At 40.7% G+C, this 18,365-nt stretch overlaps 1 protein-coding gene across 1 annotated transcript; it reads left to right on the top strand.

Moving 5' to 3' along the window:
• The first annotated feature begins 10 nt into the window (after window positions 1-10).
• EXD1 (exonuclease 3'-5' domain containing 1) lies at window positions 11-17,828 on the top strand. Its single transcript, XM_010021665.1, has 10 exons — window positions 11-137; window positions 515-583; window positions 1,583-1,663; window positions 4,210-4,277; window positions 5,227-5,313; window positions 6,396-6,500; window positions 6,620-6,700; window positions 9,543-9,686; window positions 14,005-14,196; window positions 17,529-17,828. Exons 1-10 carry the CDS (start codon window positions 11-13, stop codon window positions 17,826-17,828), a joined length of 1,254 nt encoding a protein of 417 aa, XP_010019967.1.
• Window positions 17,829-18,365: the final 537 nt, after the last annotated feature.

Genomic DNA, 18,365 nt, shown 5'->3' on the forward strand with positions numbered 1-18,365 from the left:
CGGCTGTTGCATGGCCCTGAGCAGCCAGTGCCTCGTTGCCCTCCTGGGCAGAGCCGTTAAAGTCACCCTAAAATGTGGCGTCTTCCAGGGGGTGCTGCAGCACGTGAACCCCGACCGGAGCCTCCTCCTGCGGACAGGTCGGGGCCGGCCCCCCCCCGGACGCCGTTGGGGGGGGATGTGGGTGAAGGGACGCGGGACGGGGATGGCTCGGGAAGCCTCGGCGCTGGGGTAAAGGGAACATAAAGTAGGAGTTGGTAGCACCTGCGTGTGCCCTCAGGTGTGAGGCTGCGCGGGTGTAGCAGTCCCGTCTTGTGTCCTGCTCGGCCCACAGTGTTTTGACAGAAACCCTCTTCTGTAAAGTGCGGGAGCTGCCACTGAAAATAACTCATTTTTTGATTAGTTTGTTTGTTTTCCCTAATTAATAGTACTACCTGGTCCTATGTTCTTGCTTTGCTCTGCAGATGCTACCCCAAACAGTGGAACTTGATGTATGTCTGGCTTTTTCTCATTTCAGTGAAGAACTTGGAAACTGGCAGAAGCAGTCCAGGAATAAAGATGTTTTTTGGCCCTGAAATAGTAAATGGTGAGGCTTCTCTTAATGCATTTTGGGGCACAGGGATGTGCCTGCTCTTAGCTCAGCATTTTAAATCCATTGTTTGGTCACTCCACTGAATTCTTCAATCGCACATCTTCTTAAAATCAGTAGGAATTCAAATGTTGTATAAACTACACAACCTTCGTTCCCCTGTTAACTCTCAGTGAAGTAATAGGCATTCTCCACTCTGTGAACGTGCAGACTGTACTGCATTAAAGCTTATTAGTTAAATAATAAAATCTAATAAGACCACTAATAAAAGTAACCCATCTGAAGGTAATCAGTTGAGATAAGCACATTGTATGGTTATATCCTGAAGGGAAGTTACATTCATTGTGTATGTTCTTATATGTGCAAGACTTTTGTTAGTAGTCTGCTGGTAAGTGAAGTTGCTTAAAGTTCTAGTTAACTCGGATTTGCTTTTACTCACACAGGCAAAAGCATCTCTATTAAATGGTCTGTTTATCTGAGCCTCTTTCTGTGATTCACTACTGATAAGAATATGGAATTAAGAAAAATGTTTCCAATTATAAAGGTCCCATGTGTTTCTGTTGGCATCTGCTTTTCTTTGGGGACAAGGAGCAAAGTTCTGAGGGGAAAATAGAAGGCAGTTACGGGACTTACCCAGTGATTAACTGACTCCAGTCTTTTTCCTTGTACCTTCAAAGTAATTTCCTTGTAGTCCTCGAAGTAATTGTTTGGTACTGACTTTGTTTTGGTGGGATGCTAAACCATTAGTCTTATTTAAGTGGTAGTGTTCTGAAATGCACCTTGCCTAGGCTACCCATGGAAGTTATTTTATATAGCTTTGTATAGCAGAGTGATTTTTAAACCATTTAAACTATACTTTGAGTTCAACTTATTTTTTTACACGTATGGTCATGTCCTATGGTGATTAGTATTAGTTATGGTTCTCCTTTTTTTAAGGGGGAGGATAACAAGTGCTCATCAACACTAGAGTATAAATTGTTTTTTTTTCTATTGCAGTAGAATTGCTGGATGACCCAGATTCAGGGAAGGGAACAACAGAGCTCTCTGAGTATGTTGAAGAGTTTCCTTCCTTTCATAGTAGGAGAAGGGGTGGGATGGGCTTGCTAAGGGAGCCACCACTTAGATTTAGCATAATACTGATGTTCAGACTCAGCTGTGCTGAGTTTGTATTTCTCTGCTTTATAGAGGTGGTTAGTGGAAGACTTCCACTGCAGAAGAATTTGCTTAGCTTGTTTCCTTGTCAGCTTGTGGTTTCAGGGAGGATTTCCCATACACATTTCTTCTGTGGTGGAACAGTTCCAGGACAATCACACAGGGAAGGTTAGGTTTAAACAGATGATCTCTAATAATATATAAATGTGATTTTGGGAAGTGGGTAAAAATACAGTTCAAACTCCTGCTGACCCATGATCCTAGACAGCTATGGTTTGAGTCTTCTCACAAGACCACATTTGAATAGTTTATTCTTTCTATTAAAAAAAGTAGGAATGAAGTGTTGTCTACTGAATAGTCCTTAAAATATGGCTAAAAGGCACACAGAATTGTGATTAGCAGCAGTCTTGCTTGCTGCTGTCTTCTTTCTCCCTGTTAAGTAAGTCTATGTTCAGACATACATGAATATGGTCACCTCAGTAAGATTGCCATGTTAATCCTTTAAATATACATTTTTAGGTACAAGGTTCTTCAGCTATACCTGAAGGCTTATAAGAAAGGTTTTTTTAATTTATTCTACTGAGATAGATATGTACATAATTTGAGTTCTGTAGTCATAATGGGATGGTTTTATATCAATACAATGAAAATGATATAATAACTTCCATTTGATTACAGTAAAATTTAAGTGGAATTGGCGAACTTCTAAAATCACCCTCCAATTACAGTAACTAAATAATGGATCAGCTATTACTGATTCAGTGTGAAAGACTTACAAATACTTAAATTGTGTGGTTCTTGGGCTCAGCTCAGATAGTTCATTCTTTGAACTCTCTTCCCTTGAAACCATTGCTGACCTTGACAATAAACATCTACTCAGGTTCTTTCAGAATAAATGTGAAATTTTATATGAAATAAAGGCCCTTTTGTGCAAGATAAGCTTAAAGTTGAGTAGCTTCAAGATCTGCTTTAAGAACCATGCACACTGGATAAGGATGTTGCATTGTATGCAGCGGTTCATTGTCTGGACACAAGTAGATGGCAGTGGAAGAAATATTTTTCTTTATTAAAATGCCCATGCTGGTGGAATGTGTAGTGCTTTGACATCTTCTATGTATGGTTGTCTTGTTCATGCAGGTGCGCTTCAGCTGTTGAAGGGAACAAACAAGCAGACACAGGACCAGCAGATTGTGGACCCTGTAGTTCTCCTGCTTCCCTAGAGAGCCAGCTTAGAGCCTCAAATAGCTCAAAATGCTCCCTCTCAGGTAATGTGGATATTAGTCAAGCAGTGCACTTAGTCTATGTCAGACATCTTTCCCAGAGGCTGTCATCTCTTGGTTTGCCAGTACCAGAACAGGATGTGTTCTCAAAGAACAGTGGTCACAGAAAGATAGATACAGAGCTTGTTATTGGCAGACATGCTCTTTGCCTGCAGAAATGTTCACAATATCAGAAGGAAACTCATCTGCTTTCCAGAATGTTTATCCTGTATCTCTCATCAACTGTAAAAGTGGCTGAGCAGCACAATTTTGGGGGAAATCAAAGTGCTTTAGCCAGTAAGCATTCCTCTCTGGTGATTATTTTAATCTTATACTTGTTCCTGAAATGTATGTGGCTTGATACGTAACTCAAAGCTCAGCAAGACTGTCCCTGATTGCATTGATTTTGTTGTGTGCTTCCTGCTGCATACAGATACACAGGTAGAGAAGTAAAATGTGATGAGCTGCTCCTGTTCATAGAGCTGTAACAAGAGGGCAAGACCCACATAGGTTAAAGGAGGGTTAGCTGCATTTACCTGGGTAGTGGGGGAGAAAATGAGCAAGGGTTGATGTGATCTGGGGGAGCCTTTAAACATTTGTTCTTACAATCATTAAATTGACTATTATTTTAGAGTTTATTATTAACATTTGCATCTTACCTACAGAGAAGAGAGAATTTTTTTAAGAGAATCCTTCTTTGCCTGTTCATTAGACATTGTTAAATAGGTGTTTAAAATATTATAATCTGGCTTAAAATCTCATTACCTCCTTGGCCACTTAGTTACCATGTTCTGTGGTGGCACTGTCTGTTAGTTTTGTCTTTGTTACAATCTTTTTCCTTCCCTGGACAAGCCTGGGAATTAGGGTCCTTTTTAAAAAACAAAAATACAACCCCCAGAAAAACCCCAGATGTAATTTTTTAAACTGAAGCTCTTTTGTTTCCTTTATGCAGCATAACAGCAAGAAGTAATGCTGCAACTCACTTTTAAACAGCCAGTCTTTCTGTCAAAACCCAGAATTTTGGGTCATGCTCTAGGCTGTATATATCTGAATCGGATGGGTCAGTAACCTCTTTGGGTGTGTTCAGGAGGTGGAGGGGGAATAACTGAACAACTAAACCAGAAGCGTGATTATTCACCTAAAGTACATACCCTGTAAAAAGCTCATTCAAGTAGAGGAAGCATCTATTGATTTCTTTTTTCTTCCTTTTAGAAAAGAAAGAAGAAGAGAATGTGGAGTACACAGTTATTGATTCTTTCCAGGAGAAATTTGGCCCAGCAGTAAGTACTGATAAAAGCTCTTATGCAGCATATATGACTTCCAAGCCTGTTGAGTTCCATTAGGTGGCAGGCTTGTGAGCACTGCTTCCAGGACCTCTTCTACTGGAAATCAATTTTGCAGACTGTAGTGAAATTTAAGCAATAGGTAGTAACTGGTTTCTTTAAGTCAAGTAGAAATGGTATCTCTGGCAGCATCAAAATACATTTAAAGTGGGCACAGATGCAAGGAAAAAGGGCAGTGCATGTGAGTTTGGGTGGATGTGAATCTGCATCAGTGTGTGTTGGTTGCCATTTTTCAGAATTTATCACCAGAAACTGAGGTGAAGGGTCAGTATTACTACATAATTATTTTGTTTAGGAAGGGAACAACGCAAGGATTTGTTGGCATTTGGAGAGGGAATTGATTGCGTTGTTTTTGTAGGTGTTTGAAACTCCAGACATGCCTGGACTTTTCTTTTAAATCACATATAACATAAGTGGACTTGGTAGAAAGTGAGTTTGTTTCCAAACTCAGCTTTTGGTAGAAAGTATGAGTTTGTTTCCAAACTCATAGCCAATGACAGATATTTTTATTACATTTAGTAAAGTTTTTTAGATCCTGAATTGTACCAGTAATACTACAGGTCCTCCAGGCCATTTTGTCTTGTAGTAGTATCAGCTGGGATTTGGACTCTTACTATGGTAAATCTATTGCACATACAGAGGAAAACGCTCTTTGCCGCAGGAAGAGATTTCTCTGCTTACAGAGGAAATGAACTGTCACTTCAAAAAGAAGCTGATTTTTTACTTTGTGTTTATGCTTTCTACTCATGTGTTGCACATGCACTACAGATTGCTTTCTTCTAATTGTCTGAAAACTTTTTGTCTGTGGAAGTACCAGGTTTACAATTTGTCCCTCTGTCTGTCATCCTCCACACTACTTATTTTGCCCCTATTTCTTTTTCATTAGGTGCTGCACCTAAAACAGCAGTGTGTGGTCAGTATAGCAGGAGAAGGTGTTAACTTGTGTCGTTATGGAAAACTCTCATGGCTTGAGGTAAGAGGCAGGTATTTCCCAATATGTGCCACTAAACAGAGGCACAACTGAGAAGAATTTGGAGATTAGCCTGTGCTTACGACGTACGTGACTGTTTTGGGATACGATATTCATAAGACAGATGAGGCATTTAGTAAAATACCTGTCATGGAAATAATTAGGCCATTATAAGGCAATATCCAAATTACTGAACTTGTATGTACTGTCTACATTTGTATATAGCAGGGTAGCATATTTGGTTTGCCATCTTTATGAACGTGTACGCAGGTAGAGGTATTACACTAGCACGGCTGTTACCTATTGAAAAAATGGCAAGACCTAGTCACACCACCAGTACGAATGAAGGAGTAAAGTCCATCTAAAGATGATACAATATCTTAATTAGATGCAATACTATCAATATCTGAAAAGGAAGGGACTGAAAGGAGAGTAGCTTAATATGTTAGCTTAACATTGTCTTAGTTTATTTTTAAAAAGGTTTTAAAGTGAGTGTTTATTCAAACCAAAAACTTGTCCATGAGTTTATGCTTCAAACTTAACTCGTTTATGCAGAGTTAAGTGTCCACAAAATGTTTGCTTTGGTATGGCTAAATTGCTTTCAAATTACAGCTTTTGTTAAACCATTATGAATCTGAACATAGGCAAAACCTAAATTTTATATCTTGTTTGAAGTGCTAGGATGGAAAATTATGTCCTTTATTTCTTTGGTCTTTGACAATGAAGGCAATGTCATGGGCACAAGAATCCTATTGGAAGTGGTTAAGAATGTCACCATAATAGGTGTAGGAATTTATTTTTAGTACTGTGCATAGGGTTTGCTCTTGATGTGTCCCAAAATACTGTATGTAACTTCTATAGTAGACACCAGGGCCGTTCTTTCTAATTATTGTGAATCTCTGGGCATCTCTGGAAAAAGCAGGACTTGTCTATGAGTTAGCATTAAGGAAACTAAACCTGGTCACCCCAACACAACCTCTACATAGGAGTTTATGGCTGGTGGGTAACCGTACACTCTCTTCTACTTTCACGTCCTTTGTTCTTCTGTCCCTCACTCATTTTCTCTGCAACTGAATTTGTTGTAGATAGCATCGAAGAGCCGCATTTTTCTGTTTGATATCTTCCTTCTGGGACCACAGGCTTTCAAAAATGGATTACAAATGTTGCTGGAAGATAAAAACATTTTGAAGGTAAGGGGTGAGTGAGGATATTTATGGTGGCAGAGGTCGTATACATATGTAATGACCTAGCTGCACCAAAAAAGCTGCAGTTGGACACGAGTTTGTCTGACAGCTCATTCTTGCTTCAGGTCATGCATGATTGCCGCTGGATCTCAGACTGCCTTTTCCACCAGTATGGTGTCCTCCTCTCCAACGTCTTTGATACACAGGTACCCTCAGAATATTCTGGTTGGGAACAAGAGTTGCAACAGGAAGAACTTCAGCCTTGTTTAGGGCATTCTCTTAGAGAAGGTTTAACATTACTAGAATATGACAGTTGTGGAACCATGTAACTGCAGTGGTTTTGTCCTAGCTAAAATGAACCAGCAGGCAATGATGATAGTGTTAGTCTTTTGTAGACCCATTTTAAAAGGTAGTTAATACATAGTATTAGTAGCAAGTTTAATGTGTGTCTGGAGGGAGTTAAGATGTATTAACTTGTCTTGCTTAGACTTGACACAACCTGAGGCTACTGTGACTTAAACAGAAGCCAGGTCAACTTTTGCTTTATATTCTTTGTTCTTCTTTCTGCCCCTTTTGAACATGTGGAAGCCGATTCAGGCTATAGGTATCCAGCACGTGGAAGCACCTGCTAATAAAAGCAGTGGTTAAAGTGAGAGAACAGGCCAGATTACCACAAATCTGTTTTTGATGGTGCTGGCCCTGGTAGTTGTGGTAGTTAATGTGTGACAGAAGAATTAGAGCCTTTTGAGAGAGGAAAACAGTAACATCATGGCTGTGATCTTTTATGATGGGCACGGATATCTTAGACCTAATTATGTATGACTTGTCCTTGTGTATATACTGACTTTTCATGTCATAGATAACAGTAGCATTTCAAAGTCCTAATCTGGGCTATGTAGTAAGCTTTATACAGCAGAGGTTTCTCAGTCCATTTCTTATCTTAGGCATTTGCCCCTAAAAATTATGTTATTCCATTACAGATGAAATATCAGTCAATATCAGTGTTAATTCTTGACTGCAATAAAAGTATAGGGGAGAAAATATCCCACCAATGCTCTCAACTGGACTGGCTAGAATGTAACTGGAACAGTGGAAATAACTAACCAGAGCTATCCACTCTCAGGTCTGAAGTACACAGAATCGCACTCATTGTTCTGCTGTCTTGTATAAGCTGACGTGTGATTTCCTTGCACTAACAGATCTCTAGACTTAGATTCAATTACTCTGATTCATTGGCCTGGATCCTACTTCTGATGTCAGTAAGCTAGTGAGGTAGTCTGGTTTTGGCTCCTTCAGTACCTGATCCCGTGGAATTAAGCTGTCTTGTCTTCTACTGCTGGAGCAAATAACTGGGAGATACCTCTGAGCAAACTCTCATAGATGCTTTATGTGAAGTGCTTTTTAGAGACAACTTCCCAGTGTTAAAATTGGAACAGGCTGCGTGCACAAGTGAGACTCTGCTTAAAAAGCACAGCAATGGAATGAAGAATTCTGGTTTAGCTGGGATCCTGCCTGCATCATTTGAAAAGTGTTACTTATCCCTGGTTTTGGCCAGTTGCTGCAACTGTTTCTTCCTTGCAATAAGTAACCTAATATAATTAACACAACATGTAGAGGTTGGCAGTGAAAGGTTTCTGATGTTCACTGTCTGCCCCATTAGTGTTCTTACCGTACTTAAGCTATCACCTGTTGAACTAACTTTGAATTATAATGTTTGTGGAAGTCTGATACTGCTATTTCACATTTGACTGCCTGGGAGGCAGAAGGGGTAGATGATCCGTGTTGGGTTACAGCAACCTAAAAAGCCATGTAGTGACGATGCAACTGGCTGTTGTCAGTGCTTGCATCCCTAACACTGCCTTCTGGGACACTTCTATCCTGCATCATGACGCATTCTCACACTCTGAAATCACTGCTTATTGTAAAATGTTTTTGGTTGCTTATCTGTGTACTACCATGAGAAATAATACAATTCTTCCTAGAGATGTCTGGAAAACATTGACATATTTTTTACTAGAAACTCTCTAAGCATCTAGAAGAATGGAGTATCTTTCCATAGATGTGAACATCATCTTTAGTTTGACTTTGAGTAAAAGTAACTTCTTGCTTTGAGAAGGTCTTTCTCGAGGCTTCTCTTCATCTGTGTTTGGCCACTGAGAGTGAAAAGCCAGAGAAAGTTTTAGTGGTCAGAAGTACAACATAAAGGACTGTTCAGTAATGAGTAAAGAAGACTTCCTCTTGACCTGGTGGTTTGTGCTTATAATCCAGTGAAGTTCAGCATTTCTTGGATCTTCTTCATTTTCTTCTCTTCAGTTAACTCATCAGTTTGAATTGTTGCAGATCCTTTCCCCAGGTGTGTTTCCTGCCCCTTTTCACCTGGTGGTTTTAGACTTCTCTGGACTGCAGGAATGTAGTCAGCCTAGCAGAAATAGAGGCAGTCCCAGATTCTCTGTCCCACCACAGAACATAGGAGGTCTGACATTTTCCTTAGTCCAAGATTGATTGTTCTACTTGTGATGCTTTTACATTTTGCATTTTCTTCATAGTACCCTCATACAATCTTTTATTCCTTGGAAATTCAGTGAATGGATTGGCTTAGCACTTTCTTCTGGTAAGCTTGGCAAATACCTGGCTTCTCTCCCAGAGAAAGCAGCAGTTAGCTATTTAGCTGATGTCTTAGAGGCAGCTTTAGTCATTAATAAATCATACCAGCTTGTTTGCCTTTGGTATCAAACAGGAAGAGACTCCGTCTCCCCTTAAGATCTTAGAGATAAGTTAGGAATGGGGATTTGGTGTTGCAATTTATCTTTACAATAGGAGGCCAGAAAAAGACAGTCACAGTTCTGTGGTCACTGCTGTTGTAGGGGCTGAGTTGGTGGTGCCAAAGGAGTCAGTTTAGTAGACCTGCAACTGTATGCAGTCAAAATGAGGATTAATTTGTTTGCAGTGTACTTTGCTTCTCTCATGCATCCCCACTGTAAAACCTCCACATTCTTTGCTTTGGGTTAACTGACACTGGTCATGGCATATTGATCCCTCCCATCACAGGTTGCCGATGCTCTGCAGTTCTCAATGGTAACAGGCGGCTTCCTTCCACACCGGGTCTGCACTTTGCAGGAGTGTTTGATGCACCACTTGAAGATACCTTCCAAATGGGATGCCATCATGAAGTGCAGGCAGCAGATGGCTTCAGTGAGTGATTGAGTGAGGCATCTTGTGAAGACTCAACTGTGAGCTGTGCTTGCCTATCTTGAGATGTTTCTACTGGGTGTTTTTAAGTGCATGGCACTATGCAGTGATCACATTGCTGTAGTTAAGGACATTTTTTAACGCAAGCTTTAGTTGGCATCAGTGCTTATGCTGGTATTTCCTAATAGCTCATGTGAAATTGTGGTATTGAAGAACCACAAAGCTTGTACAATAGGGGATATATATAGCTTGGGTAAAAAAAAAATCCCAGATATCTTAATATATTTGATTAATTTTGAAACCTAGTTCCAACAGAACAAGTTGGTTAAAATGAATCCTGAGTCAAGTAAGGAAAGAGGAAATTTATTGCCAGCACTATTAGAATGAAAAAATGAATGGTGAATTTTTTTTCTTGCCTGTGCAGTTCAGCAGCATTTGCCAAATCATTATTCTCTATTGTCTTTGGTTTTGTTAATCTTTTGGATGGGGACAAGCAAGGGAAAACTTAATGGGCCATGAGCTCCTATGATTTAGGGAACATAAGCTTGATAAATAGAATAGACTATTTCAGTTGCAAGGGATGTACAACAATCATCTGATTATTGTAGTCCAACTCCCTGACCAGTTCAGGGCTGACCAAGTTAAAGCATGTTATTAAGGGCATTGTCCAAATACCTGTTAACACTGACAAGCTCGGGGCATTGACCACCTCTCTAGGAAGCCTGTTCCACTGGTTGACCACCCTCTGAGTAAAGAAATGCTTCCTAATGCCCAGTCTAAACCTCCCCTGGTGCAACTTTGAACCATTCCCATGTGTCCTATCCTGGGATACCAGGGAGAAAAGCTCAGTACCTCCCTCTCCACTTCCCCTCCTCGGGAAGCTGTAGAGAGCAGTGAGGTCTCCCCTCAGCCTCCTTTTCTCCAAGCTAAAAAAGCCCATAGACTGCTGCTCATAGGACATTCCTTCCAGCCCTTTTACCAGCTTAGTTGCCCTCCTCTGGATGCATTCATGGGCCTTCACATCCTTCTTTTGTTGTGGATGCCCCATCCCTGGCAGTGTTCAGGCGCTTTGAGCTCCCTGCTCTAGTGGAAAGTGTCCCTGCCCATGGCAGGGGGTTGGAACTGGGTGATCTTTAAGGTCCCTTCCAACCCAAACCATTCTGTGATTCTATGATTCTTAAATTGTGAGGCCCAGAACTGCACACAGAACTCCAGGTGAGGCTCCACCAATGCTGAATACAGCAGATAATCACACACACACCCCCTCCTAATTCTGAATATTTATACAATGCAAATTAGCAACTCCCTGTAATCCTTCCACCGTTTACCAATTGGTCAACTAATTTGCATAAGGACATAATCCTTAATTGGTCAACTAATTTGCATAAGGATTGCATAACTAATGCTTTGCTACGTGTGCTCAGGGGAGGCTCTCCCGACCTGGACAAGGGTCTTTTGACCTATGGATGTGATTTTTGTATTAAAACAAGATTATAGTGGGGATAGTTCACCAAAAAGACACCTAATCATGGTTTTCTCACTCGTGAAAAACGTATTTTGATGAGTGTTCAAGTGTTGTCAGGATGTAGCAGACTTCAAGGATGGTCTCTCTCGATTAGAGGTTCATTAATCTTGTTTTTCTCAGTTTTATTTTCCTTGATTCTGTTTTTCCTCAGTCTTGTTTTTCTTAAGTCTGCCCACAAGGGCAAAGTCTCTCCAGCTATCAGTTCTCATAAATCACTGTTGTTTCTCAGGTCTTCTGACCCTTTGAGATACCTTGTTACCTGTTCAGGCTCTTTCACAGTAACGCAAATTTCGGTTGCTTAACCAAACACCTGTGGAATTTCAACTATACATGATTGTGGAGTTTAAATACATGCTATGGAGCTTGAGTGGCTCTACTTACGCAGATTTTGGTGTGAAATTCTCTCACTTGACAATCCTTGTTTCTCAGCTGCCTGGTGGTTTATCAGTACATGGTGTCTTCAGTACATGTAGGAGTTGGAACAGAGCCTGGCTGTGGTGTCTCCACTCTGCTCCACTCTCCATTCAGTTTACCTTGGCATATGCCAAGGTCACAGAGTTGCCTGGGGAACTATTGTAGGGTAGATTCTGTGCATGTTAACTGCAGTCCATCCTAGAAGTAGCAGCTGCATTTTACCCTAAAATTTCTTTCATATTGTAACAGAACTTGGAGGATTGGGGGAGGGGGGGGGAATAATTTCCCCCCTTTATTCCACACCAGCATTATCCATCCTAAGTGCAGAATCTAACATTTTGACTTGTTAAATTTTAAGCCATTAATCAGTCCAATGCTCCAATCTATCTGGACCCCTCTGCAAGGCCTCTTGTCCCTCAGGAGAGTCAACAGCACCTCTCAGTTTGGTATTGTCAGCAAACTTGCTAATAGTGCACTCAACTCCTGCATCCAGATCATTGATAAATGTACTGAACTGGCCCTAGAATTGAACCCTGAGGAACACTGCTGGTGACCAATCAGAGGGAGTCCCATTCATTACAACCCTTTGACACCCAGCATGCTGTAAACCCGTTTTTCCCCCTGTCATGGTTTAAGCCCAGTTGACAGCTACATATCACACAGGTGCTCGCACCCTCCCCCCCCCCCATCCCCAGTGGGATGGGAGGAGAATTGGAACAAATGTAAAACACACGTGGGTTGAGATAAGAGCAGTTTAATAATTGAAATAAAAGTAAAATATAATGGGAAATAGAGGAAGGAATAAAACCCCCCTCCCCAAGAAAAAATCAAGTGTTGAACCGTACAATTGTTCACTACCTCCTGGCTGATGCCCAGCCTGTCCCTGAGCAGCGGTCAGCCCCTTCCAGCCAGCACCCCCAGTTTATATACTGGGCATGATGTGCTGTGGTATGGAATACCCCTTTGGCTAGTTTGGGTCAGAGGTCCTGTCTCTGCTCCCTCCCACATTCTTGTGCCCCTTCTCACTGGCAAGAGCAGGAGAGACTGAGAAGTCTTTGACCAGGGTGAGTGCTACTGAGCAACAACTAAACCATCAGTCCTGTCTCTGCTCCCTCCCACATTCTTGTGCCCCTTCTCACTGGCAAGAGCAGGAGAGACTGAGAAGTCTTTGACCAGGGTGAGTGCTACTGAGCAACAACTAAACCATCAGTGTGTTATCAACATTGTTCTGAGACTAAAGCCAAAACACAGCACTGTGCCAGCTACTAGGAAGAAAAGTAACTCTATCCCAGCTGAAACCAGGACACCCAGTTGGACAGCTTGTCCAGAAGGATGCTGTGAGGGACAGTACTAAAAGCCTTGCTAAAATCCAGAAAAACTACATCCACTGCCTTCCCTTTATCCATTAGGGGGGTGACCTTATCATAGAAGGGTATCAAATTAGTTAAATAAATATGAGAGTGCCAGTTGTGGGCACTCTTTTTGCTGGCTTTTTAATTGCTTTTCTGGGATGGAGGGGAGGAAACAGAGCTCCAAGAAAGCTATTAAATATGGGAACCAGATACTTAATGAGACCTCACTATATACTCAGGATTTCTTGACTGAATAGAAACTATTTCTTTCCTACCAGATAATTTTTTCTCCTTTCATACTGGTCTTGTAACTTCCTGAGTAAATCTGCATCGTTTTGCACTGCCTGGTCATAGACTTCAAATCTTTTTCAAAAGCCTGGATTAAATGTTATTCATTATTGCTCTAACAGCTACTCAGTGAAACCTCTAATTTGAACACAGCTTTAATTTTGTGTAAGTTTTGGATCTCTAAGAGCATCTCTCAAAACTCCAGTGTAGAGAATTCTGTATGGCAACTCTAAGCCTTCCTTAGTTTACCAGACCAAATCCTCCTGTTAGTCTGAAGACTAAAAGTGGAAAATGACCCTATTAATATATGTAGTAAGTACACCAGTGTAAGTCACTCTTACAGGTAATGGCTGAAGACAACTTCCCCAGTTGCTTCCCTGGCTCCCTTGATGGGAGGCTTTTTCCCTTTACATCTTTCAGCTCAGTTTTTAGGAATCCAGCCTTGTTCCAGAGATGGGTGAGAGAGAGAGAGAGACTAGCATTAAATGGTGGAATAGGTGTGTATTGGGTTTTGGTTTGTTGGGTTTCTTTAAAGAAGCAATCCCACCTCCCAGACTCCTCCTTTTCTAACATACATAGGCTTGTACACAGATGGCCTTGGAAGCTGCAAGCACTCAGTAGCACTTAAAATAGGGATCAGCACTGGGAGATGTGTTGTAAACTGCAGAAAAATGTGATGAAAAGCTTTGCTCTGTTTTTTTGCTATTTAAGTAACTGTTTTCATTTGCACTGGGAAACACAGGAGAATCCTGACATATGGTTCCTGAGACCCTTTCCACCTTCACTGCTTAAAGCACTTGCTCTGAAGGCTATGCACCTTTTGCTGCTTCACTCATCTCTAATGGAGACCTTGATGTCTGATCTAACAGCTGTAGTACATGATTACTTGAATACTTATCGCTCTGGGTCTGGAGATCACCTTTGTAGCACAAAGGTAGGTAAGTCTTTGCTTGTTTCTCTGGTTAGTGATTTGATCTAAGGCTTTGATGGATGCATGCTGGAGGACCTAGCAACAGCAGCTTCCTTTTCTGCAACTGTACATCCTAATTGATGCCACACAGCTTGTTTCCCATGTGCACCAGCAAAAGGGATGTCTGTATCTACCTAGCTACATTTCATGTTAGTCCATTAGCACAGGGTATTGTGGATGGTGATCTGCAGCTGTTAAAGCATGGGCAAAGGCACATGTGCCTTCTGTTCAGTCTCATGGCAGACTCTGGGCTCAACAGGGGCTATGTATGTGTGAGGCATGAAGAGGGACCGGTAGGTGTGAAATGTTGGTGCCTGGAGCTGCCAGAATTGCTTTGTTTTGGTAAGAACATTTAGTCCCCAAATCTTGTTCTGTTTTTCTCCTACTCTGTCATCTTTACTGCTGAGCTATTTTGCATATACCAGCTGCTTCTGAGTAATGTTGTCTCTTGTTGGCCAAAGATTTTTATTTCTGTAAAAGCACCTCTGAGTTATTGTGTCTTCCCAAATTATTCTCAACTGTTATCTTAAAAAAATAAATAGAATCAATGATTTTTCATCTTTGGTTACATAGAACCGGTAGTACTGTGTGTCCAGACACCTTGGAGTGGTTCTTGTGTAATTGCTTGTTAATTTTTAATATGGGGGAGGTGGTGGTGGTGATGATAAAGGAGATGATTTCTTGCACCAATGGAAGGAAGCAGTGCTATTGCTGTGGTGTTTTTTCTGTCTTCTCAATGAAGTAATCTTGGGGTTTGCAATAACTATGTCAGATACTGCTGGCATTAAAGTTGGGTGAAAAGTGAATGGTCAAACATCCTCATTCATCACAGAGACTGAACTAACCTGATCAAATCTTGTTACTGCTTGATTTTTGCAGTTGTAAATGGCTTGAAATATTTATTAGGAAAAAAAGCATGCAGGTTTACCTTTGTTAAAGAAATTGTTTTCTTTGCCCTGGTTTAACAAAGCACTCAAGCACAGACTTGAATCCTTTGGGAATGACTTAAGGGCTCACAGCAGTAAATCCATTACTGAGGATTTAGGAGATTAGTTTAGATAAGCACAAGAGGTCATAGTTGCTTCATAGAAGGCAGAGAAGAGGTCATATCCAAAAACCTTTTCTTTTTAGAGGAGAGCTGCCAAAAAAAAGAAGGTTGTTCATGGAAAAAATATGAGCTTGACATCTGAATTTCCCATGTGAAATGCATGCAAAAGTAGGTGTGACACAAGGGAAAAGAACAGTCTGTTACACCGAAAAGAGTACAAATCTTGGTTGGCATTGGGCTATTTGTTTGTAGTAGTTTTTTTAAGTGGTACTCAGGTTTCTGGAGTCAGACCTTTTGTAAATCCATTTATTCCATAAGATTAGCCAAGGAATTAATCTGATCCTGAGCATTTCAAATGGCATTTTAAAGATCTATTTGATACCACATCTGATAATCGTATTTCCTGCAGTTGTTTTAGAAATCTTGTAGCGTGGATGGTAAAAGTAGCCATTTTCAGCATTATTTCCCTGTTAATCACTTTCTGTTGTTTTGTATCTTGTGAGAAGATCACACAAATGAATGTATCTTCTACCTCAGTGAAAATTTGCTTGCCATACATGTTTAAACTCCAAATACGGAGCTTGGTTTAGTTACACATGGTCTGTTATTAAGTTTCTTCACTGAGTAAGCCATGAAAGTTAACTTTAAGGGAATCCTTTGCATGTTTATGAGTTCAGCTAAGTCTGTTTTAAGGAAGGAAGAAAAAAAGAGAAAGAAAGCAACACTCCTGTGGAGCAGGGATTACCTCTCACTGGGGGACGCTGTAGCAGTTAGGAAGCTGGATGCACATTCATCTGCTTAAACAGAACTGAATGTGGGGTGTCTTCAAGTGCTTGCTCTGCTGGTTTTCTGTAATCCTGTTGGAATTATTTAGCATTCCTCTGGCTCGTGCACACTTCTAGACACAGGTTTTGTGAGGCATGGCTTCCCTTAACAAATGCTCTGGTAAGTCTTTTCCAGTGCATTACACTGTATATCCACTCATTCTGTTCTTCACTGTGTTTCTACCAGTATGCTCACACAGATTTCTGACTTACCAGCATGCTGCTTCCTGTATTTTTCCTGGGACCTTCTCTAAACATTTACCATCTTCCAATCCCTAGGTATCAAGGCAGATTTCAGACAAGATATGATAGTTACTAGTTCAGCTTTTTCATCTTCCATTGTTCACGTTTTTATTGTGCTGCTTTTGTGTTCTGATCATTGCTTGACCCTGCAACATGGTTGACATTTTGTTAGTTCTATTATATTTTTGTTAAATATTAATGAAGTTATTCTGGCCTACCTGTTGGTTTTCTTCTGTACCTTTACCCTTACTGTTTTCTTCACTTGGATGCGGCTTTGCTTTCCTAAAGGATGCTTACTTCATAGTCTCTATTCCTGTAACCTGTAGTCCTGCCAATTTCCTTTCACTCTTTCTGTGATATTTTGTTGTTAACTGATGTTCACTCTATCTTCATTGTATGTTTTCTTGAAGTTGTCTCCATGCTACCTGCTAGTATTGAATTTGCTTGGCTGCCTCTTACTAGGTTTTATCAAGCTTCCTTATTTGTGTAATTCCCCTTTGTACAGCTGTGGATTTTGTTGTTGTTCCTACCAAGATGGTCAGCATTGCAGTCCTTGGTGAGGAGCAGATCTCTGAACGCAGCATCTTGAACAATATCGCACACACTGCTCAGGACCAAATCAAGGAGTGTATCTCCTTTTGTATACTTCCTAAGCAGGCGTTTCAATGATCTGTTAACTATGTTGGCTTTTTCCACCAAAAAAAGTGCCTTAGGATAGAATACTGTGGTTTTAAATGAAAATCTGGGAAAGCTGCCTTTGCAGTGGCTCCTACAAGGAAATATGAATTGGTTATACCTCTTTTGGGTGTTTACAACAACTTCATTGTGCAAAAGGTTTCTCAGGAGACATACGAACACTCCCCCTCCCCCCCCATATGTGAATTATTACTTAGATCTTGAAAATCTTAATAATAAAGGAGTGAACAATAAATGCAAGTCTAATACTTTTCTCTTTGGGTTGCCTTTAAAAGAAGGAGTTGAGGGGGACTTTTTTCCCTCTGAGGTATTGTTTGTGTAAGCAGGTAGTTGATACGTTCCACAGATCTAATAAGAGATGATTGTTCTGTTTCATTGGCTAATTACAGAGGGAGATCATATCTGGTGCTAACAAAATTAGAGCACATGTAGGCATATGTATTGATTTCACTTCTTTTCTCTTTCTTTTCGTGTTTCCTTATCAGCCCACTTGTATGGAGCTGCCAAAGGAGCTGCGTCAGCTCTTGGATATCCAGAAGCTGCGAAAAGAGAGAGCAATGAAAAACTACAGAATGAACAAGGATGGTCTTTTGATCAGACCAACACCCATGGAATTCAAAAAGAGAAACGATCCACGGGAGGATGGAAACTACAGAGATGATTTGGATCACTCTCCCACAAATAAAGCGATGTCCCATCTTACATCCTACCACAATCGGGATGTACTTTGTCAAGAAAAGCTTAAAAAATCAAAATCAAGAGGTAGATCCGTGGAAGAACCTTAAACCAACCTCCAGCTGGCTGAACAAGTGACTTGATAAGCTTAGACTGGGTATTTGAAGACATCCAAATGAAAAAAGGGGCTATTCCCGAAGTAGAAGTGTCAAACAAAAGCTCCTCTGTTTACAGTGACGGCTAAACCCATTGTTGAATGGAAATAATGATGGTCTTTCTTTCAAAGGAAATTCCTTCTGTGTCTTACTCTGCTCTAGGTTTATTTTTGAGATTTGTTTTTTTCAAAAGCTATTTTTGATTGTAAACCAGTGACTTTTGGGTTTCTTGCTTTGTTATTAGACCAATGTCTTAAGTTGTATTGGTTCTTTCATTGCCTGTTGTAGGTGTGTAAAAACTCTTGTTCAATCCAGACGTGTAAACAGGGGAGCTTGTAAGAGGCCTGTTCATTGAGATTAGAAAGAGCTGTCTTGGAAAGATTAAAAAACCTTCTAGCCATCCCGTGGGGGTTTGGTTTCCATACAGATAAGTCTCTTGGTATAGCTATACAACGTAGCAGAGTAAAAAAGTTCATACCCTAATGAGCCATT

This window comes from Nestor notabilis, unplaced genomic scaffold (genome assembly GCF_000696875.1).
Source record: "Nestor notabilis isolate BGI_N333 unplaced genomic scaffold, ASM69687v1 scaffold439, whole genome shotgun sequence".
NCBI lineage: Eukaryota > Metazoa > Chordata > Aves > Psittaciformes > Psittacidae > Nestor > Nestor notabilis.